This window comes from Petaurus breviceps, unplaced genomic scaffold (genome assembly GCF_028583685.1).
Source record: "Petaurus breviceps papuanus isolate PSGF00001 unplaced genomic scaffold, PetGlider_PUasm1.0 174, whole genome shotgun sequence".
Taxonomy (NCBI): domain Eukaryota; kingdom Metazoa; phylum Chordata; class Mammalia; order Diprotodontia; family Petauridae; genus Petaurus; species Petaurus breviceps.
In genome coordinates, this window is record NW_027185761.1 from 23,410,990 (window position 1) to 23,435,859 (window position 24,870).

General features: G+C 39.0%; 1 protein-coding gene across 2 annotated transcripts in view; it reads right to left on the bottom strand.

Annotated features, from left to right (window-relative positions):
- ATG7 (autophagy related 7) overlaps positions 1 to 24,870 on the bottom strand; it is a 274,684-nt gene that overhangs the window by 138,445 nt on the left and 111,369 nt on the right. For both annotated transcript variants that reach the window (XM_069083930.1, XM_069083932.1), the window contains exon 18: positions 15,022 to 15,144. In XM_069083930.1, coding sequence (XP_068940031.1) covers positions 15,022 to 15,144 — 123 coding nt within the window. The remainder of the gene's footprint in view (positions 1 to 15,021; positions 15,145 to 24,870) is intronic.

The following is a 24,870-nucleotide window of genomic DNA, read 5'->3' on the forward strand; positions in this document are numbered from 1 at the left end:
GGCCTTGGAAGCTTGTAGCCAGCCCCTTGACCATAGTGACTTACTACTGTGATGAACTGTCTATAAGACTCATGGTTGTTCTTTGAACAATGACAGTCCTAGTCTTAGTTCCACTTCTTTGAGCAATGTGACATGACGAAGGCAGGTACCTTCCTCTATCTGCTTGGGATCAAGAGTGATCCCTTCTGTACACACAAGGTAAAGGTAAAAGGTTGGAGTAAAATATATCATGCCTCAGCTAAAGTAAAAAAAGCAGGGGTAGCAATCCTTATCTCAGATAAAGCAAATGCAAAAACTGACCTAATTAAAAGAGATAAGGAAGGAAACTATATCCTGTTAAAAGGCACCATCGAGAATGAAGCAATATCACTACTTAACATATATGCACCAAGTGGTGTAGCTTCCAAATTCCTAGAGGTGAAGGTAAAGGAATTAGAGGAAGAAATAGATAGCAAAACTATACTAGTGGGAGACCTTAATCTCCCCCTATCTGAACTTGATAAATCCAACCTCAAAATAAACAAGAAAGAAGTTAAGGAGGTGAACAGGATTTTAGAGAGGATAGGTATGATAGATCTCTGGAGAAAACTGAATGGGGATAAAAAGGAATATACTTTCTTCTCAGCGGTTGATGGCACATACTCAAAAATTGACCATGTTCTAGGGCATAAAAACCTCACAATTCTATGCAGTAAGGCAGAAATAATAAACGCATCGTTCTCAGATCATGATGCAATAAAAATTATATGCAATAAAGGGCCAGGGAAAGACAGACTAAAAACTAACTGGAAATTAAACAATTTAATCCTAAAGAATGAGTGCATCAAACAAGAAATTATAGAAACAATCAGTAATTTCATTCAAGAGAATGATAATAATGAGACAACATACCAAAATCTGTGGGATGCATTAAAGGCAGTTCTTAGGGGGAGTTTTATATCCCTGAGTGCATACGTGATTAAATTAGAGAAAAGGGAGCTCAACAAATTGGGCATGCAATTAAAAAACCTAGAAAAAGAACAAATTCAAAATCCCCAATTAAATACTAAACTAGAAATATTGAAGACTAAAGGAGATATTAATAAACTCAAAATTAAGAAAACTATTGAACTAATAAATAAAACCAAGAGCTGGTTTTAAGAAAAAACCAACAAAATTGATAGACCCTTAGTCAATATGATAAAAAAAAAAAGAAAGAAGAAAACCAAATTATGAGTATCAAAAATGAAAAGGGTAAATCTACCTCCAATGAAGAGGAAATCAAAACAATAATTAGGAATTATTTTTCCCAATTGTATGCACATAAATTTGACAATCTTAGGGAAATGGATGAGTATTTAGAAACATACAAGTTGCCCAGATTAACTAAAGAGGAAGTAAATTACTTAAATAATCCCATCTCAGAAAAAGAAATTGAACAAGCCATCAGTCACCTCCCTAGGAAAAAATCTCCAGGGCCAGATGGATTCACTAGTGAATTCTATCAAATTTAAAGAACAATTGATTCCAATACTCTACAAATTATTTGGGAAAATTAGTGAAGAAGGAGTCCTACCAAATTCTTTTTATGACACAAATATGGTACTGATACCTAAATCAGGAAGAGATAAAACACAGAAAGAAAATTATAGACCAATCTCCCTCATGAATATAGATGCAAAAATTCTAAATAAAATACTAGCCAAAAGACTACAGCAACTTATCTCAAGAATAATACACTTTGATCAGGTAGGATTTATTCCAGGAATGCAAGGATGGTTTAATATTAGGAAAACCATCAGTATAATTGAGCATATCAACAATAAAACTAGCAGAAACCACATGATCATCTCAATAGATGCAGAAAAGGCTTTTGACAAAATACAACATCCATTCCTATTAAAAACATTAGAAAGTATAGGAATAAATGGAGCCTTCCTTAAAATAATAGGTAGCATCTATTTAAAGCCATCAGCAAGTATTATATGTAATGGGGAGAAGCTGGAAGCATTTCCCATAAGATCAGGGGTGAAACAAGGGTGTCCACTATCACCCCTCTTATTCAATCTGGTACTAGAAATGTTAGCAGTAGCAATTAGAGAAGAAAAAGAAATCAAAGGAATCAAGTTAGGCAAAGAAGAGACCAAGCTATCACTCTTCGCAGATGATATACTTAGAGAATCCTAGAGAATCAAGTAAAAAACTGCTTGAGACAATAAATAAATTTGGCAAAGTTGCAGGATATAAAATAAACCCACATAAATCCTCAGCATTCCTATATATTTCCAATGAAATTCAACAGCAAGAAGTAGAAAGAGAAATCCCATTTAAAGTTACTGTAGACATTATAAAATATTTGGGAATCTACCTGCCAAAACAAATCCAGGACCTGTATGTGTAATGTAATGCCAAAAGAAAGGCAACTTCCCAAGGTTCAGAATACCAGCATAGGTGCTCTCCATTTTATTCAGTAACAAACCCAGAACAGAGAAGATCAAAACATGACATCATTCCAAATACAGCATTTACTAAGTGTGATTAAGTAATCTCCAAGTACTACCCCACCCCAGGACCTTCCAATCATTCAATCAATTACAAAGTCTCTGTTCTAAATACTTCACCCCTAGGCTATACCTTAATTAAGTCCACCACAAAGCCCCTCTTCTCAAATGGAGATTAGTTTCCAAACATAAGGTCAAAAGTTCCCCACCCCTGGATCACAATTGAATCTACCCCAGAGTTACATCAAGTTTAAACACAGCACTTAATACCCAAATGGAAGTCTTTTCTTCATCTTGACAGGAGGCAAGTTCTCAGCAATCTTAGTTCCTGGGGAGACAAGGCTTAGCAAGGCCATAAGATACATTGCCAATCCCTTCATGAATTTATCCTCTGTCTGTAGAACAGTCCTAGAACCTCTGAACACATTAGCAAAGCCCTCTCCCAGGATTTCTGTAAACATACAACAAGAAAATCCTTCTTCAGGGCTTCTGAACCAACAGAAAGGCTCCCAGACCCCTGCAACAACAGCACTGTCCTTCACCAGTGGACAGTATTCATTCTGTCTGCAGGACAGTCTCCAGACCCCTGCAACAACAGCACTGTCCCTCACCAGTGGACAGTATTCACTCTCTGTCTGCAGGACAGTCTCAGGGCTTCTTAGCGAACAGCCAGGTTCCAGGACTTTTTCAACAAAAGGACTGTCTTTCACCAGTGGACAAATCTGGCAAAACAACATCAAAACAGACAGACAAAGTACCAGCAAAACAGCCATGTCTCCTCAGTCCTTGGCAGCTCAGGGGGCAGGTCTCAAAAGTCCAGGGCAATTCAAAGCGGCCACCAGCAATTCTCTTAGTCTCTCTCTCTCCACGAGGTGCTGCTTCCAAAAAGATCTTCCGCCTCTCTCTTGTCTCTACAAATCTACGTCACCAGCTCCTCCCAGTTCAGGACTTTCTTTTCACATCAAAAAGTCCATCCCACAGGTGGGATTAACAAGCTCTGGGTTTTAACACAATCAATTTGAAAACCAAGCCAATACAGGGGAATCTTTAATTGCCATTACTATCACAGTATGATCATAACTACAAAACACTTTTCACACAAATAAAGTCAGATCTAACTAATTAGAAAAATATCAATTGCTCAAGGCTGGGTCGAGCTAATATAATAAAAATGACAATTTTACCTAAATTAAATTATATATTTAGTGCCATACCAATTAATTTACCAAAAAAACTACTTTATAGAGTTAGAAAAAATAGTAACAAAATTCATCTGGAAGAATAAACGGTCCAGAATATCAAGGGAATTAATGAAAAAAAAAAATGCTAGGGAAGGTGGACTAGCTTTACCAGATTTCAATCTGTACTATAAAGCAGCAGTCATCAAAACTACCTGGTACTGGCTTAGAAATAGAGAAGTGGATCAATGGTATAGATTAGGCACATGAGATTCAGAAGTCAACGACTACAGTAATGTATTGTTTGATAAACCCCCAGACCCTGGTTTTGGGGATAAGAACTCACTATTTGACAAAAACTGCTGGGAAAACTGGAATATAGTATGGCAGAAACTGGACATAGACCATTATCTAACACCATATACCAAAGTCAAGTCTAAATGCGTTCATGATCTAGGTATAAAGGTTGATACTGTAAGCAGTCTGCTAAAACAAGGAATAGTTTACCTATCAGACTTGTGGAGAGGGAATGACTTTATAACGAAACAGGAATTAGAGAACATTATAAAATGTAAAATGGATAATTTTGACTACATGAAATTGAAAAGTTTGTGTACAAATAAAGCCAATGTAACCAAGATTAAGAGGGAGGTGGGAAATTGGGAAAGAATCTTTACAACCTATGTCTCTGACAAAGGACTCATCTCTAAAATATACAGAGAATTGAGTCAAATTTATAAGAATACAAGTCATTCCCCAATTGATAAATGGTCAAAGGATATGAACAGGCAGTTTTCAGAGAAAGAAATTAAAGCTATCTATAAGCACATGAAGAAATGCTTTAATTCACTATTGATTAGAGAAATGCAAATCAAAACAACTCTGAGGTACCACATCTCACCAGTCAGATTGGCTAAGATGACAAAACAGGAAAATGACAAATGCTGGAGAGGATGTGGGCAAACTGGAACACTAATGCATTGTTGGTGGAGTTGTGAACTGATCCAGCCTTTCTGGAGAGCAATCTGGAATTATGCCCAAAGGGCTATAAATACTTTCATACCCTTTGATCCAGCAATACCACTCCTAGGGTTATATCCCAAAGAGATCATAGAAATGGGAGAAAGACCCATATGTACAAAAATGTTTATAGCAGCTCTTTTTGTTGTGGCAAAGAATTGGAAATTAAGGGGGTGCCCATCAATTGGGGAATGGCTGAACAAGTTGTGGTATATGCATGTTATGGAATACTATTGCGCTATAAGAAAAAGGGAGCAGGCGGTCTTCATATTTACCTGGAGAGGCTTAAAAGAACTGATGCTGAGTGAGAAGAGTAGAACCAGGAGGAATTTGTACACAATTACAGACACAACGTATATGTGATGACCAACTTTGATAGACTGGACTCTTCTCAACAATGCAGGGATATAAGTCAATCCCAAAAGACGCATGATGGAGAGAAAAACGTGCATCCAGAGAAAGAACTAGAAAGAACTAAATTTATATCCCGGTGGAAGCAAAATACCTGATCTTTTTCGTTCTCTTATTTGATTTTATGTCCTCTTTACCATTTTTCATTCCAGCTGGTACAATCCATCCTTATAACCTGACCATTGTATAATGTGAAAGTCTTTACAGATCCTATACTTGATAATAAGCCGCCATGGGGGGGGGAGGGAGGGGGACAAAATGTGAAATTCAAGGAATTGTGGAATTGAATCCTGTAAACTAAAAGGAAATAAACAAATTACTAAATTAAAGTTTAATAAAAAAAAAAAAAAGAAGAAATCACACACACACAAAAAAAGAGTGATCCCTTCTGGCTCCCTGACAAAGCCATCCTGAGGAAAGCTGCCCTGTGCCCCAGAAAGGGCCCTGGATTCAGAGCCCAAAGACCCAAGCCTGAACCCTGGCTTTACTATTTACTCTACATTGCTTTGGGCAAGTCAATTCTGGCCAATAAACATTTATAAAATGCCAAGATGCAAGGTGTCAGGCTAAGGGCTCTAAGGATATAAAGTTGAAAAAAATGGCTCTTTCCACAACATTTACACAAGAGTAAGAGAGTATGAAGGGACAAATGGAGAGATCTAGACAAAGTACTCACCTTGGCACTAACTCTCCAGGCTTCTCAACCATAGGGAGCCAGCTTGAAACCCTGCAATCTTGTTAAGTTAGATCTCCTCTAGCAATTCTCTTATTCTCTAAAGGTCAAATGCTTGAGAAATAGACGAGGACTAAATTAGGTGAGTTCTTGGTTGTAAAGCTAATTACCAAAGTGGACAGAGTTCTGGACTTGAAGTCGGGAAGACCTGAGTTCAATCTGCCTCAGACACTAACTAGCTGTGTAACCTTGCACAAATCACTTAACCTCTCTGTCAAAATTAGAATTTATAAAATTACAGGATTATACTCTATAATGTAAGATTAATCATTAATTTTGCTGCAAAATTTCAGTATAGGTATTTTAAAAAAATTTTTTAATTGAACTTCAGTGCTACCTAGTCCAAGAAATACATGAAGAAGGGTCTCCATTACAACACAGGGCATCAGTCTGTATAAGACCTGAGGCAAAGGGAAAGCCAACACCTCTTCAGACAGACTGCTCCACGTCTGGAATTTTCTAGTTGACAGCAAGTTTGTTACTACAGGAAGCCTCAATTTGCTTCTTTAAAACCTGCTGTCCTCTGGAGCCAAACTGTGTAAATCTAATCCCTGGGGTCCCCGAAAGCCCTGCAAATATGACTGTCAGGTGGCTTTACTCCCTGAACCCCAGCCCAAGTCTTCTCCAGGCTAAACATCCCCACTTCCTTCAACTGATTCTTATGTGGCAGGAGTTCAGGGTCCCCTGCCCTGCCCCCTCCCAACCTTTACACTGCCTGGTCCTCATATCTGGAGCACACCTCCTCCCCATTGAAGCCTCCTGAAACCCTGCCCTTCTATCTGGATGTGGTTCAAGCACCGCCTTGGGCACGAAGCCTTTCCTGATCCCCCAAGGCTTGGTGCCTACCTTCCCCAACTACCAAGTAGTTATTCTGTCTACGTGTGTGTGTTGGTTCCTCTGGTGGAATGCGAGCTCCCTAGGAGCAGGAATTATTTAACTTTTTGTCTTTGTGAGTCAAGAACCCATCACAGGGCCTAATACAAAGTGGGGTGCTGACAGATGTTTGTTGATGGTGGAGGGAAAAAACCTTTGCTCCTTCATGGCAGAGCCCACATAGGGTCTATGTCTGATTCTGTCTGGCATTTTATTAAAAGGAAAGGACCTGTCTTACACAGATCTTTTAATCTTAAACTGTTCATCAAAAGCACAGGGGAAAAAATATGGTTCCAGTTACTCCTATCTACCCCTAGCTCCAAACATCTAAATTGATATTTTTAATCTTTCAATTTAATACCAACCCCTTAAAGATAACATCTTCAAGTTTCTGCACAACAAAAAACAGTGATTTGTGGATAGTTCACGCATGCTCCCTCGTGATTTTTTCTCTTTACTTTATTCTTATTTTTCTATAGCTAGTCACCAGTATGCATATTAATTTGCCTTTGTATAAGGTTCAATACTACTTTGGATTAAGATGTTTATTTGAAAGGAAAACCAAGTTTGAATTATTATTATACCTACCCTACACAGTATTTAGGGGCTAGGAAATGTGAGCTAAACACAGATGAACCTAATAAAAAAAAGAATGTATTAATTACTCTTTCATCCTAAGGAGTCACCAAGTAATTAAACACAGTCATCAAGTTTAAGATAGAAACATGTATAATAGGCCAGTGGCAACAGACTGTGTTTTCATTACAGAAGTCTATGACAAGGTCGCTATATGCAGAGAGATAAATAATGACGTATGCACATGTGACTATACTATTTATGCCTATGTAATAAAATATTGCATAATTTATTAATATAATTTGTATTATGTAATTATGTAACATAAATTATCACATAATTTATAAAAACATTAATAAAATGAACATACACAAACACAACTGGCTGACTGACATTTCTGAGAATCAAGTTACTAACTCTAGAAGAGATAAGGAGGGAACCAACTGGAAGAAAAATGTTTTTAAAATCCTTGGAGAATAGGGGCAAAGATGGAAGAATGAAATGAGGAGTTGGACCTTTTGGTAATATAGAGAAAGGTTGACCAGGCAGATTAAAAAAAAAACAAAACACAGCATTTGAAACCATAACTTGGTTTCCTCTGTAATTCTATCTATTTTATTCTATGCATTTAGAAACATTATTCTAGGAGGAGTTCCATAGGCTGCCAAAGGGGTCCATGACACAAAAGTCTTGGCAACCCTTCTCTAAACAGCACACACACAAGAAGGCATTTGGCTGATGGAACCCCAAAGGGAGGCCCATTCTCTTGCTGTCCAGTTTTCACTGACAGCCCATTCTCATAGACAACGTGAGACCACCACAGAAAGTATAAAACAAAAGAGAGGATGATTATGCCAACACACGCAAAACTTGGGTCCTTCTTCGGGCCATTAGCAGATTTTTCAAATGAATTGGCTCAAAAGTGGCCAATCTTTGTCTTTGAAATGGAAAGATATCATGTGGAACCCGATCTGGTAAGCGCAAGATTTACAGAGGTGTGGGGCGGGGGGGTCACAAGGAAGTTAGACTACAAAACAAGGAAGGTGACTTGCTGGCGTAGTTCTAAGGACAATGATGACAGCAGACCCTCCTCAGGTCCCTGGCACAAAGGTTCTTAAATAAATGCGGGAATTGCCTACATTGAAATTTTCGTTTGTATGTGTAAGCTCTTCTGTGTTTGTAAAAAAAAACAACACAACTTGTTAATTCATAGTCATGTTGCATCCATATGATCTTTTTTATTTTGGCTTGGTTTTCAGATTTTATGTTTCCTCTTCCTTTCTCCCAGTTTCTTATAGGATTTTCAAGTGGTTTATACAGTTGGAAGCCCCTCATCTGGAGAGAGGGTTTCTCTGGCCAAGTTCCCATTAAGGAAAGTCTCTGTCTTCAGATAAGCTCTTGGGCCATAAGTGTTGTTGCCCTAATACTAACTCACGTTATCTGCACAATGCCTCATCTTATACAGATAGGAATCCAGAGAGCAGATACGAGTGACACACTGCACAGGAGGACTCTTAATTGGGACACTGCTGACCATCATTTCAAAGACCAGCCTAAGAACCACATGGCTTCCTTCTTGCCCTTTCTCCTTGATGAAGCAGACAATAGTTAAGGTTCTCTTTTTGAGAGATGTCAAGGCAGAGATGTGCAGGTTAGAAGCGGCCTAGCAGAAGGCGTGGGGAGAAGCAAGTCTGACTCAACAGGCAGACCTGTCAGGTACCAAAGGCATCTTTCTCTGTTAGAAATGGGGCCTAAGTGCTGATGTGGGAGTTTCCCACAGCTTCAACTGGCCTCCAAAGGTATATTTGTCATCAGAGGGTCTTGATGAAGCTGTATATCAATATCTGACTGCTGTTAAAAAACAAAACAAAAAAAATTGTTCCACAGGAACCAAATCAAAACCAGCTGTGAGTGGGAGAGGCCAAAAGCTCAGTGTAATTGCAAAGAGTCCAGCAGAAACACTTGTTAATTGTGTTATTTACTTTGCTGAACAGTAAATTGCCACACCAATTTAGTCCCATCACATGACTATAATGCTTTTCATATGACTTTAATGCTATGAGAGAAATGAGCATTTATTTTCTAGACTCCTGAGGCTAGTGAAAGATAAATCAAATTCTCTATCATCATTCAGGACCACCCTATCAGCCCTGCTCCTCTGGGTGGGGTGGCAGAGTTATGGAGGGCGAGGACCAGGACCAGTACACACGGGCCAAATACGTTCAATCCCCTAAGGCCCCAACACTGTTATCTTAAAGAAGAAAAAAAAAGGGTGCAAAGAATACCAGGGACACTGAAACTCAACTGGGAGGACTGATGACAGTGTTCTGAAAAACAAGGAAATCCCATGTCCACTAGCATATTTAAAAGATAAAAATCAAAGGCTGACATTCCAAGGAAGAAAAGGCAGGTCATTGCTGACTGAAGGGTTCAGGGAAGGCTTCCTGGAAGAGGTGACACTTAAACTGGACTTTAAAAGATGGATATGAATTCAACAAGTGAAGGAAAGGGACAGGGCGAGAGAAAGGGAAGGAAGAGCACACAAGCAAAAGAACAGAAAAACAGAAAAAGGGTATGTACAGCAATCGGCCTAGTTTGCCTTGCTCAAAACAGGAGGGAACAGAGTGAGTTAAGGCTGAGAAGAAAGGATGGATTCTGTGGCATAAGACCTTAAATGCTGAGCTAAGGAGCTCAAACTTGATTCAACATTAAAGAGGGAGCTTGTGGGGGCAGTCAGGTAGCACAGTGAGTAAGAGCACCGGCCCCAGAGTCGGGATGACCTGGGATGGAATCCGGGCTCAGACACTTAGCACCCACCCAGAAATACCTGGCAGTGTAACCTTGAGCAAGTTATTTAACCCCAATTGCTTTAAAAAAAAAAAAAAGAGGGAGCCCGTAAAGAGATAGTTTGGAGACAAAACAGGCAAAGAACTATTAGCAGGCAACTGCAACAGTCCAGGGGGATGGCCATGAAATTCTACTGGGGGGGCGGGGTAGCGAGAATTGAGCTGAGGGGATAGATTAAAGAGGCCTTGAAAGATGGAATCAAAAGGACTTTTTAGCTGGCTGGGTATAGAAGCAAAAGAGAGGAGTCAAAGTTAACACAAAGTTGCAAACATGGTATCATATTTGAGAGCTAACACCATCATCTTATATTATTATGTTTTCTTTGTTCACTTCCTCAGGGAGGTGATAATCAATTCTCTGAGAAGGCACCTGAGTCCTACCCATCTCTTAGCTGCCTACGGTGGCTTTGATATTGCAAGTGCTTAAAAAAGGGACATAGAAGGGCGGCCAGGTGGTGCAGTAAGAACACCGGCCCCAGAGTCAGGATGACCTGGGATCAAATTTGGGCTCTGATACTTAGCACCACACCCAGAAATAACTGGCTGCGTAACCTTGAGCAAGTTACTTAACCCCGATTGCTTTAAAAAAAAAAAGGGGACATAGAATTGAAAAGACCAGAAACTATGGAACAAGTGAATGGTTCACCCTGTCTTATGAAGCAACAATGAAGAGTGTTGCTTTTTGGTGTTGTTTCTTTGTCAGTGTGACCCTCTCTGGCAGCCAGCAGGAAAGAAGTGAAGAACTTCAATTCAAGTAAGCTGTTCCTTATTTCTAGGCTTGGTGATGGAAGGTGAAACAAGCTCATCTCCAATGCCTGTTTTCTATAGAGGCCGTGGGAATTAGCTTTCATCAGCAATGGCTGTTAGGCTGGAAAAAGGATGCTTCGGGCCCACAAACTATGGAGGAAAGAGGATCGTGGTGTTGGGATAGGATTAATTGAAATTGATGACCTGCACATGGACCTGTAACTCTGCAAAGGAGTTTGGTTCTTGTAGCTAGGGCCCAAATCACGAGAGAATAATGGGATGAGGAGGACAAGAGACTGTGCAGTTGGGAAGCCTTCATCACAGAAGACCTTTGTCTTCAAATAAGATTTTGGGTCTTAAAGGCCACTGCCCTAATACCAACTCACATGACCCTCACAGTGCCTCAGCTTATACAGATGATAATGCAGGGAGCAAATACAAGTGACATGTTGAACGGGAGGAGTCTTGGGGCTGGTGTTCAATGTTGAACAGGACCTTGTGAAGACCTAGTGGGATTGGGCAGCCCCATGGGTGTCTCTGTGAGCACACGTATAACAAATGCTGACATCATGAAGTATCCAAGCTGCTATGAGTCAAGGAGGTCAGGCCTTCAGAAGCGGACAGTGGGGAGAACCAACACCATTACCAAAAGAGCCGAGGGTATTAAAGGAGGCAGGCGGAATTCTCAGCGGGGACTGAACTGAACTGTGATTTCATGAATAGAGGAAACTCCCAGGCAGTGAGATGCCCTCTACCAATACAGGTCAGAAACTTCTTTACAGTTTATGGTTTCAGAGGGTTGTCTGTGGTACCAAGAATTAGAGGGTCTTGCTCTGGATCTCACAGCAAACACGTGGCAGAAGAGAGACTTGCACCCAGGACCTGGCTTCTAGGCCAGATCTCCATCTGTATACCCTGCTGCCTCTCAAAAGCAGAGAAAAATTGTTGGATTTAACTGTCTTGATTTCTGTGAAGATAAAAGTAGCTGTTCTGAGGATCACAGGTCTAGTGCTGAAAGGAATCTCAGAGGTCACCTACTCCAGTCCCTTCATCTCATAGATGAGGAATTGTGACTGGGGTTAAGTGGCTTGTCCAAGGTCACAGAGGCAGCAAGCATCAGAGGCAGAATTTGAACCTAGTTCTTCTAACATACAATAAACTACATCAACATACAGTGATGGTGAATGTGTTTTTATAATTAAGTTTGGTTGGTTAAAACATTAAGCCAGAGCCAAGTGACTGAATGAAGAAAAAATGTAGCAAGTGAAGTAAAGTTGGGTGCTGGAAGAGTGCTGGCCTTGGAGCCAGGGAACCCTACGCTCAGATGGCCACTCTGACACTATCAGGGTGAATCAGTTTCCTCATCTGTGAAATGGGGCTGATGAAAACTGTGGTGTCTATAGTGCAGAGTTACTGGGAGGCTCAAATGAGAAAACAGGCATAAAGCACTTTACCAACCCTAAAAACTATAGAAATGTCTCTGAGTTGTTGCTAGGACCCTAAAATACTGAAAGACAGATCTTCAAACTTTCACTGGTGAATATCTTTGGATACACTGTGAATCAGAGCTACAACCAAAGTACTATCCTCATAGAGATAATGATTTCCCCATGCTTTCTTCCCCAGGCTGTCAGGAGACTAAGATGGTGAGGAAAGCTGTTAGAATACTGTAGTAAAACATCAAGATAACATGGAAGCACACGGGACTTCTGCCACTGATACCAAAGGTTACTTTTAATGTGACCCAATGAAAATAAGGACTGTTCCTCTTCTCATGGCTGATGGTTATTAATGGACTCCGCAATTACAAACGTAGGAAAAGGTATGCTGGTAAATGTTTAACAACCAGCTCTCCAGAAAAAAAGTACACATGACACACTTTTGAGTTTAATCTATACTGCTCACATTTTCACCATCACTTTCTTTTTTTTAAGTCTTTTATTTTTAAATTTTTTGGTCTTTATTAATTTGTTTGTACTTTTAGTTTACAGGATTCAATTCCACAATTTCTTGAGCTCACCATCACTTTCTTAAATTTGGACATTCAACAAAACAATGAATCAAGTCATGGTTTGTAGCTTTCGCCAGTTCCTAAGGCATGAATGTTCACACTGAATATGTGACAGATCAGTTCTTGTGAGTCAGCATGAGCTAGCTTCAGCACACCTCTGAATGTTGGTAAGTAGAGGTAAGTTTGGGAAAACGTCCCAGATGTGTAGGGAATGAAAGCAAGGCTTTCCATATAAGAGGGGCTTAGTTTCCCAATTTGTTCACAAGCACTTCTCTCTCTTTTACCAGAGGTACTCTATTCCTTTGGATCAAATGACTGAACAGATTGCTAACCTCTCAGTAAGACCACAAGGGTATAGACAGACCCTCCGCCACCTCCCTGTGGCTTCTCTGCATATTACCAGCTTAGGCTCAGGAACCTGCAGCTTTTCCCAGCTCTGGGTCACTAACATTAACTGTCTGAAAGGCTGAAAGGTGAGTTCAAAAGCCAGGCTGAAATCCAGCCAGCCAACTTATTAAGTAAAATGCTTGAGCTGCTTCCAGTGAAATAAGAGAATGATCACATTTTCTTGGCATGACTGTAGAGTTCCATACACTGTTTACATTTCTATGGAGCAGAACCAATCAGAAGGAAAAGTATCTGTTATCAAAACAGTGGCACAGACCCCCACCTGAAGGACCCCAGAAATAGTGGGGATATTCCAGAAGATTCAATGTGAATTCCTAATTGACTTCAAAAGGTCACAATCACAATAATGCTCTGGAACTCTGTGAGTATCCTGAAGCAAATCCACATCCTCCAAATACACAGTGTTCCAGGGTCCCTGGACTTCACGAGTCTTAGTTATTCTAGGGCTTATCTCTTGATCTGCTTAGCTGACCTTCTATCTCAGATCACTGCATCTGTGATAGTTCTTGAACTCAGGTACAACAGACATGACCCTAGAGTTGATGTTGTATAGTCAAGTAGGACAAATGGAAACCTAGCAAATGTTTCTATTTTTGTCTATTCAACCCAATGTATAGGTAGTTCAAGTTGTGTTTGTACAGCTTATCACAGCTCCAAAAGCTCCTCATCTTTCATTTGAACAATTTTATCACCAAGGTAACAAAAAAATTTATTTGTTCCCATATTTCTATTTACAGAAACTCTCTACTCGTACAACTAACCAGATTAACATTGGCTTGGTCATAAATCTATCTGTAGCCAGAATATTCACTTGTCGCATAACAACGACCATTCAGGAAGGCAAAATAAACAGAGCATCCTGCAAAAATAGGCTTAAAAAGAGCCATTTCCACCCCCATTCCCTCTGCCACTTGCTGTGTGTCTAGCATAAGGTTATGATTTTCTACAAATGTTTTTTCTAGAGAACAAAGAGAACCACACAAAATAGTCACTGTCAGTGCTCAAACATATACCAAGCTAACAGGCATCTGATCTCCTAGAGAAGAGCTTCTTAATCAGGGGTCTGCAAACTTGGGTGGGCTTTTTTTATTGTAATAACTGTACCTCTTTTGTAATCCTTTACAATTTTATGTGTTTGAAAGTGTGATTCTGAGAAGGGGTCTCTAGACTTCTTAGCTCCAGACTGCTGCAAGGGGTCCCTGCCACAAACAACGTGAAGGACCCCTGCTGTCATGGCACCGTCAAGTCAAGGACAAAGGAATAAAGGGTGCCTCAGTATCCTTCTCTCAGAATCAGTGCCCATTCTTTTGGAATAGCTTTTAGAATTTTTAGAATGAATCTGCCTCTCAAATAAAATCCAGTTTCTCCTTTATTCACATGATCAGATCCAATGTCTCTACTGTGAAACTGATTCACAGGTCAAGATAATACACGAACAGACTGAAGATCTCATCTATAGTAACTGGCGCATCTCCACAGAAAATACTTTCTGAGTGGATAATTACTAGGAGATACCAGTGGTCTTTAGCACAAGGTATTTAGTAACACTTAATGCACATAACCCTCCACTGATGGAAGGAAGTTTCTGATAGTTAGCAGATGATCACCAGACTTACTCAATAGCACTTGCTCTAACACAGTAGGATGACTTTCTCCCTTTTCTACACAGCTGAATATTACTGAAAAAAGACTTCAAACCCAGTGGTACTTAACACAAAAAGCTTTGTTTTCTTCTTACCTCAGCAGCTTGAGTCTCTTGATGTAACAAAGTAAGTCCAGTCAAGTCTTCTAAAAAGGAATGTGAAGAATTAAACACTTTTGCCAGGAAATTAAATCCTTCTTTCTCATATTGATCAAGGACCTGTAAAACAGTTTTTTAGAGAAAAGGTTTATAAAACATATTATGGACTTATTCTGTAACAAACACCTGCCCAAAATGCTGTAGTTGTAGAAATGAGGCAAAACTCGAATTGAATCTGGTTAAAAGAACATGGTAGACTCTGGGGTTGGCTTCATTTTTTATAGGGAAAAAAATTCATTTGGGGAGAACTGCTATTTCCCATTTCTATCTCATAAGAAAAGGTTTCCACCCACACCTTTCAAGTGTGCAGGGTGCATACACCTCTCCCCTAAACGGTTTCACAAAAATCCACCAGGGCCATGCTGTACTTCTTTAACCTCACATCAATCTTTGTTCACACTGGAAGCTAGCATCTTGCAGTCAATCAGTCAACAAGCACCTATTAAGCAATGCTAGATACTCTAAGCACTGTTAATATAAAGAAAGGCAAAAATGTTACCTGCCTCCAAAAAGTTAATGAATGAACAAATCAATGTTCCAAGTAGTTCTGATATAAACATAACCCTTCACTTGTATCTAGCAGTGTACTAAGTGCTAGCACTTCTTTCGTGTTCTTTTAAGGCAGGGGAGTGGAACCTGTGCCTAGAGGTCACATATAGCCCTCAAGGTCCTCAAGTATGGCTTGACTCCACTCATGGGCTACACTTGAGGACCTAGAAGGTCACATGTAGCCTTGAGGCTGAAAGTTCCTTACCCCTGTTTTAAGAAATAAAGTACAACTTAAATAACTGGAGGGATATTTGGTGCTCATGGCTGTCCTATACCAATGTGATAAAAAAAAAGGATACTACTACTTAATTTGTGGATTTAACTTAATCAATCAAATTACTAAGGTACTTTATAGTACTAGATAAAATAAAATAATTAATTTTAAGTAATAAATATCTCAAAGGTTCTCAAAAGAAAGTTTTTAAAAAGAAATGGAGTGGGAATAGTACTTCCAAAATATACTCAAATTATATAATTAAGCAATTGTCATCAACACGATTTGGTGCTAGTTCAAAAACAAAAAAAGCAATCAGTTAAACAGACTAAATACAAAAATATCAGAAATAGAAGATGCCTGGGCAGCGCAGAGGCCTGGATGCTACAGTGCACAGAGGCCCGGATGAGGCCTGATCCACATAGCGGCAAGCTGACCCACCAACCACAAGGGCCACTGCCAGGCCTATCATTGCAAGGCTGGGACTGCACGGAGCAGGGTAAGACTCAAATGCAGGGTCCCTGGCAGGGGCTGCAGCTACTCCTGGGAATACCAATCCACAGCCTAGAAATTTAAAAAGCCCCTAGCTGGACCTCCAGGGACCAGGATGGCAAAGTGAACCCCAGCTGCTCCAATCCCCCTCCTGACCCTGAAAACATAGTAATTATTGCCCCAAGGCAAAACCTTAAACAGTAAAGGCTTGGGAACCCTAGAGGAAGGTCATGGCTAGTTCCCTGCCTCAAAATGTGTAAAAAGCAGATTGCAAAGACAAAGACTCTGGAGTCCTACTATTGTGAGAGGGAGGAACCAAATTCAGAGGGAGACAGTGTTGACTCCACACCCACAGCTGAAGCCTCTACAGGGAACTGGCCTCAAGCACAGAAGGCACTCTTAAATGAGCTCAAAAGGAACTTTGAAAACCAAATTAGAGAGATAGAAGATAAAATGAATAATTCTTTTAAAATCAAAATTGCAAAATTAGAAAACATTACAATGATGAAAACAGATCCTTAAAAAGAAAAATGTGTGATATGGAAAAGGAGCTTCAAAAACTAACCAAGGCAGGCAGTCAAGATGGCGGGGTAGAAGCAGGACCTCTGCACGGCTCCCAGCTTCCACCTTCCCCAATTCATGTAAAAGGGGACTCTAAACAAACTTTGGAGCTACAGAACCCACAAAATGACACAGAGAAGCTAACCTCCCGCTGAGGACAGTCTGGCAGGCCAGCAGGAATCCAGCGCAGAGCTCTGGGAGCCAAGTCTAGCCTCAGGCCAAGGCTTAGGCCTTAGGCTGAGGCTTAGGCCCCAGGATGGGCCTGACCAGGTGCCAGCAGGAGGGACTCCAGACCACCAGCAGCTGTGATCAATTCCAGATTTATCAACACATAGATGCGAAGGACAAAGTGAGAGATCAGTGCAGTATGGACTTTGGGACCCAGTAGTTGGGAGTGCCTCGGCTTTTGCCCCCAGGGCGAGAAGCTACTGAGGGCTGTGGTGCAATTGCTACTGCCACGTGGAAGCTTCAGCTCCTGGCCTGCAGAGTATAGGGAGATCAAGCACCAGTCTGAGGGGTAATCGCTTTTGCTTTAAACAGCTTGGATCTGGATTGAGGTCTAGGATGGAGGTCCTGGGATGTGTGTCCAGCTTGCCAGGAGGCTTCAGCAACGGCTCCCAATGAATTCTCCAGCAGCTGAGAAAACCCCAGCGTTTGGGATGGAAGGTCCCCTGTCTGGTGGCAGAGTCCTACTGTGGCAAAAAGCCCAAAAGTCAAGTAATCAAGTGGCAACATGCCCAGGCAAAGGAAACAAAGCAAACAGAAGAACCCAACATTAGACTCCTATTTGGGGGAAAAAAAGGATCAGAGCATGGAACAGAGGAAGACAGTGAAGTCAGAACTCCTGCACCAAACACTTCAAAGGAAAATACGAGCTGGTTACAGGTCAAAGAGGACCTTAAGAAGCAAATAAGAGAAGTGGAGGAAAAATTGGGAAGAAAAATGAGGACAATGCAAGAAAATTACAAAATGAGAGTCAACAGCCTGACTGAGGAAAATAATACCTTAAAAAACAGACTAACTCAAATGGCAAAAGATGCTCAAAAGGGCAATGAGGAAAAGAATGCCTTAAAAAGCCAAATTTGCCAGATGGAAAAAGAATCTCAAAAGCTCAATGAGGAGAATCATTCCTTCAGAATTAGACTGGAGCAAAGGGAAGCTAATGACTTTGTGAGAAATCAAGATGCTATTAAACAGATCCAAACAAAAGAAAGAATAGAAGTCAATCTGAAATATCTCATGGGAAAAACCACTGACCTGGAAAATAGATCCAGGAGAGATAATGTAAAAATTATTGGACTACCTGAAAGCCACGATCAAAGAAAGAACCTAGAAATCATTCTCCAAGAAATTCTCAAGGAAAACTGCCCTGATGTTTTAGAAGCAGAGGGCAAAATAGAGCTTGAAAGAATCCACTGATCACCTCCTAAAAAAAATCCCAAAAAGAAAATTCCTAGGAATATTACAGCCAGGTTGCAAAATTCCCAGATCAAGGAGAGATTATTACAAGCAGCCAGGAAGAAACAATTTGAATATTGTGGAAATACAATCAGGATAACCCAGGATCTAGCAGCTTCTACACTGAGGGATCGAAGGGCTTGGAATATGATATTCTGGAGGGCAAAGGAGCTGGGATTAAAACCAAGAATCACCTACCCAGCAAAACTGAGTATCATGTTTCAGGGGAAAATATGGTCATTAGGTGGAATAGAGGACTTTCAAGCATTCTTGATGAAAAAACCGGAGTTGAAGAGAAAATCTGACATTCAGATACAAGAAGCAAGAGAAGCATGAGAAGGCAAACAGGGAAAAGAAATCATAAGGAACTTATCAGAGTGGAACTATTAACATTCCTACATGGGAAAATGATAATTGTTAACTGATGAAACTTTTCTCAGTATGTTGAAGGGAATGAAGTATAGTTGAAGGAAACATATACATATACATATATATATATATATACACACACACACACACACACATATATATATGTCTATATTGGAGGGTATACGGGCGTATGAGTACATATGTGAATGTGTGTATATATGTTTACAGGTATACATAGATAGAGGGCACAGGACCAATTCAATAGGAGAGGGTGATACTTAAAAGGAGAAATTAAGAGGTAAGAGAGGAATATGAGAAGAAATGGGGAATGATAGAATGGGGTAAACTATCTCATATAGAAGAAGGAAAGGAAAATGGTTACAAAGGAGGGGAAGAACAGGAAGGCAAAAGGGAATGGGTCAAATTTATTCTCATTGAATTTGGCTCAAGGAGGGAATGAAATACACACTAAATAGGGTATCTCACCCTACAGGAGAGTAAGGGGGATGGAGATGAGAGGGGAGATGATGGAAGGGAGGGCAGGCTGGGGAGAAGGGAAGTTGGAAGCACCCACTTTTGAAAAGAGACGGGATCAAAGTAGAGAACAGAACTAGTGGGAGGTGGAATAGGAGGGAGGGAAATATAGTCAGTCTTTTACAATATATCAACTATGTTAATGTTTCGCATAAGCTACACATGTACAACCTATACTGAACTGCTTATCTTTCCAGTAAGGGCGGGTGACAAGGGAGGAAGGGAATGAATCTGGAATTCAAATTTTTAATATCAAATGTTTAAATATACATATATGTATAATGTATATATATGTATATATATATTCTTAACAATACTATTTTACATGTAATTGGAAAATAAGATATACAGGCGCTGGGGCATAGAGATCTACCATGCCCTACTAGAAAAGTCAAAGGGGATATGAGAGAAGATGTGGGAGAGAGCAGATTGGAGGAGGGGATATACTGTGGGACTGCTATTTGGGGGTGGTGGGTAGGGGAAAAATGGGGAGAAAATGTGTAACTCAAAATCTGGTGGAAATGAATGATATAAATCAGAAGTTAATAAAGCATTTGAAAAATGAAAAAAAAAATCTAACCGAGGAAAATAATTAGCTAAAAACTAGAATCAACCAAATTCAAGTGAATAACTCTATGAGGAACCAAGAATTAGTGAAACAAAACATCAAGAATGAAAAATTAGAAAAAGAGGTAAAATATCTCAATGGGCTAAGAAAGAGGGGGGTGGTTAGAAGGGAGGGAAGAAGTAAGGGGGAAGGGGAGGAAAAGGGAGGGGGGCTGATAAGAAGGAAATACTGAGGGAGGTGGCAGTCAAAAGGAAAATTCTTAAGGAGGGGAAGGGAGAAGGGGAGAAAAATAAAAGCATAAATAGGGGAGGGAATAGGATGGAGAAAAAGAGACAGACAGTAATTATAACTGTGAATGTGAATGGGATGAACTCTCCCATAAAACGGAGGTGGATAGCAGGATGGATTAAAAACCATAATCCTACCACATGTTGTTACAAGAAACATATCTGAAACAGAGGGATACACACAGGGTAAAGGTAAAAGGCTGGAGTAAAATATATCATGCCTCAGCTAAAATAAAAAAAAGCAGGGGTAGCAATCCTTATCTTAGATAAAGCCAAAGCAAAAACTGATCTAATAATTAAAAGAGATAAGGAAGGAAACTATATCCTGCTAAAAGGCATCAAAAATGAAGGAATATCATTACTTAACATATATGCACCAAGTGGTATAGCATCCAGATTCCTAGAGGAGAAGGTAAAGGAATTAGAGAAAGAAATATGGGGGACCTGAATCCCCCCCTCTCTGAACTTGATAAATCCAACCTCAAAATAAACAAGAAAGAAGTTAAGGAGGTGAATAGAATCTTCGAGAGGGTACGTATGATAGATCTCTGGAGAAAACTGAATGGGGATAAAAAGAAATATACCTTCTTCTCAGTGGTACATGGCACATACACAAAAATCGACTGTGTATTAGGACATAAAAACCTCACAATTCAGAGCAGAAAGGGAGAAAATATTAAATGCATAATTCTCAGATCATGATGCAATAAAAATCACATGCAATAAAGGGCCATGGAAAGACAGACTAAAAACTAATTGGAAACTAAACAATTTAATCATAAAGAATGAGTGGGTCAAACAAGAAATTATAGAAACAATCAGTAACTTCATTCAAGAGAATGACAATAATGAGACAACATACCAAAATTTGTGGGATGCAGCAAAGGCGGTTCTTAGGGTAAGTTTTATATCCCTGAGTGCATACATGAATAAATCAGAGAAAAGGGAGGTCAATGAATTGGGCACGCAATTGAAAAATCTAGAAAAAGAATAAATTGCAAATCTGCAATTCTAAATTAGAAATAATGAAAACCAAAGGAGAGATTAATAAAATTGAAATTAAGAAAACTATTGAATTAATAAATAAAACTAAGAGCTGGTTCTATGAAAAAAAAAAACAATAAAATTGATAGACCCTTAGTCAATATGATAAAAAAAAAGAAAGAAGAAAACCAAACTATGAGTATCAAAAATGAAAAGGATGAATCTACCTCCAAAGAAGAGGAAATTAAAACAATAATTAGGAATTATTTTGCCAAATTATATGCACATAAATTTGACAATCTTAGTGAAATGGATGAATATTTACAAAAATATAAGCTGCCTAGATTAACTGAAAAGGAAGTAAGTTACTTAAATAACATCATCTCAGTAAAAGAAATTGAACAAGCCATCAGTGAATTCTTAGGAAAAAAAAAACTCCAGGGCCAGATGGATTTACTAGAGGATTCTATCAAACATTCCAATACTCTACAAACTATTTGGAAAAATTGGTGAAGAAGGAGTCCTACCAAATTCTTTTTATGACACAAACATGGTATTGATACCTAAATCAGGAAGAGATAAAACAGAAAAAGAAAATTACAGACCAATTTGCCTCATGAATACAGATGCAAAAATTTTAAATAAAATATTAGCAAAAAGACTACAGCAACTTATCACAAGAATAATACACTTTGATCAGGTAGGATTTATTCCAGGAATGCAAGGATGGTTTAATATTAGGAAAACCATAAGTATAATTGATCATTATCAACAATAAAACTAGCAGAAACCACATGATTATCTCAATAGATGCAGAAAAGGCTTTTGACAAAGTACAACATCCATTCCTATTAAAAACAATAGAAAGTATAGGAATAAGTGGAGACTTCTTAAAATAATAAGTATTTAAAGTATTAAAATAATAACTATTTAAAGCCATCAGCAAGTATTCTATGTAATGGGGATAAGCTAGAAGCATTTCCAAATAAGATCATGGATGAAACAAGGGTGTCCACTATCACCTCTCTTATTCAATCTGGTACTAGAAATGTTAGCAGCAGCAATTAGAGAAGAAAAAGAAATCAAAAGAATCAAATTAGGCAAAGAAGAGACCAAGTTATTACTCTTTGCCGATGATATGATGATATACTTAGAGAATTCCAAAGAATTAAGTAAAAAACTACTTGATACAAATAAATTTGGCAAAGTTGCAGGATATAAAATAAACTCACATAAATCTTTGACATTCCTGTATATTTCTAATGAAATCCAACAGCAAGAGACAGAAAGAGAAATCCCATTTAAAGTTACTGTAGACATTATAAAATATTTGGGAATCTACCTGCCAAAATAAACCCAGGACCTATATGAACACAACTACAAAACACTTTTTCACACAAATAAAGTCAGATCTAACTAACTGGAAAAACATCAATTGCTCGTGGCTGGGTTGAGCTAATATAATAAAAATGACAATTTTACCTAAATTAAATTACATATTTAGTGCCATACCAATCAATTTATCAAAAAAATTACTTTATACACCTAGAAAAAATAGTAACAAAATTCATTTGGAAGAACAAAAGGTCCAGAATATCAAGGGAACTAATGAAAAGAAATGCTAGGGAAGGTGGCCTAGCTATACCAGATTTTAATCTGTATTATAAAGCGGCAGTCATAAAAGCTACTTGATTGATACTGGCTAAGGAATATAGCAATGGATCAATGGAATAGATTGGGTACATGAGACTCAGCAGTCAATGACTATAATAATCTACTCTTTGATAAACCCAAAGACTCCAGTTTTGGGGATAAGATCTCACTATTTGACAGAAACTGCTGGGAAAACTGGAATATAGTATGGCAGAAACTGGGCATAGACCATTATCTAACACCATACACCAAAAATTAAATCTAAATGGGTGCATGATCTAGGTATAAAGGATGATACTGTAAGCAACCTGAGAAAGCAAGGAATAGTTTACCTGTCAGATTTATGGAGAGGGGAAGACTTCATGACCAAAAAAGAATTAGAGAGCATTATAAAATGCAAAATGGATAACTCTGATTACATGAAACTGAAAAACTTCTGTACAAACAAAGCCAACGTAACCAAGATTAAGAGGGAAGTGGGAAATTTGGAAAGAATTTTTACAACCAATGTCTCTGATAAAGGCCTCATTTCTAAAATATACAGAGAACTGAGTCAAATCTATAAGAATACAAGTCATTCCCCAATTGATAAATGGTCAAAGGATATGAACGGGCAGTTCTGAGAGGAAGAAATTAAAGATATCTATAAGCATATGAAAAAATGCTCTAAATCACTATTGATTAGAGAAATGCAAATCAAAACAACTCTGAAGTACCACATCTCACTGGTCAGATTGGCTAAGATGACAAAACAGGAAAATGATAAATGCTAGAGAGGATGTGGACAAATTGGAACACTAATACTTTGCTGGTGGAGTTGTGAACTGATTCAACCATTCTGGAGAGCAATCTGGGACTATATACCCAAAAGGCTATAAGTAATTTTATTTCCTTTGACCCAGTAATACCACTTCTAGGGTTGTATCCCAAAGAGATCATAGAAGTGGGAGGAAGACCCATATGTACAAAAATATGTACAGCAGCTCTTTTTGTGGTGGCAAAGAATTGGAAATTAAGGGGATGCCCATCAATTGGGGAATGGCTAAATAAGTTGTGGCATATGAATATAATGGAATACTATTGCACCATAAGAAACAAAGAGCAGATGGACTTCATATTTACCTGGAGAAGCTTATAAGAACTGATGCTGAGTGAGAAGAGCAGAAGCAGGAAAAATTTGTACACAATTACAGATACAACATATGTGTGATGACCAACTTTAATAGACCGGATTCTTCTCAGAAATGCAGGGCTATAACTAAACTCCAAAAGACTCATGATGGAGAAAGATGTTTACATTCAGAGAAAGAACTAGAAAGAACTGAGTTTGAATGCAGACTGAAGCAAATTACCTGCTCTCTTTCTTTTTCTTGTTTGGTTTTGTTTCCTCTTTCCCATTATTCATTCCATCTAATACAATCCTTCTTTATAACCTGACCAATGTCTAATGTGAAAGTATCTGCAGATCCTGTACCTAATTGTATGCTGCTATTGGGGGGGAGAGAAGGGAAGAAAATTTAAAACTCAAAGAATTGGGGAACTGAATCTTGTAAACTCAAAGTAAACAGGGGTGGCTAGGGGACACAGTGAGTAAAGCGCCGGCCCCAGAGTCAGGAGGACCCGAGTTCAGTTCTGGCCTCAGACACTTAACACCCACACAAAAAAACTAGCCATGTAACCTTAGGCAAGTTACTTAATCCCAACTGCCCTCAAAAAAAAAAAAAAGGAAAAAAAAACTCAAAGCAAACGAACAAATAAAGACCAACCCCCCCCACATATCAGAAATAACTGAACTCAATAATCTAGAATTTGATAAAAGTGAGACTATAAATTATTTGAGGAAGAACTCCCTATTTGACAAGAAAATGTGGAAAATAGAAAGAAAATTGAAAATAGAAAAATACAAAGAGAAAGAAAATAGAAAGAAATTTGGCAAAAATGAGGTTTAGACCAATATCTTTTACCATATACCACAATAAACTTAAAAATATGTGACTTGGGGCACCTAGGTGGCGCAGTGAGTCCCTGGAGTCAGGAGGTCCTAAATTCAAATGTGACCTCAGACACTTAACACACACACACACACACACACACACACACACACACACACACACACA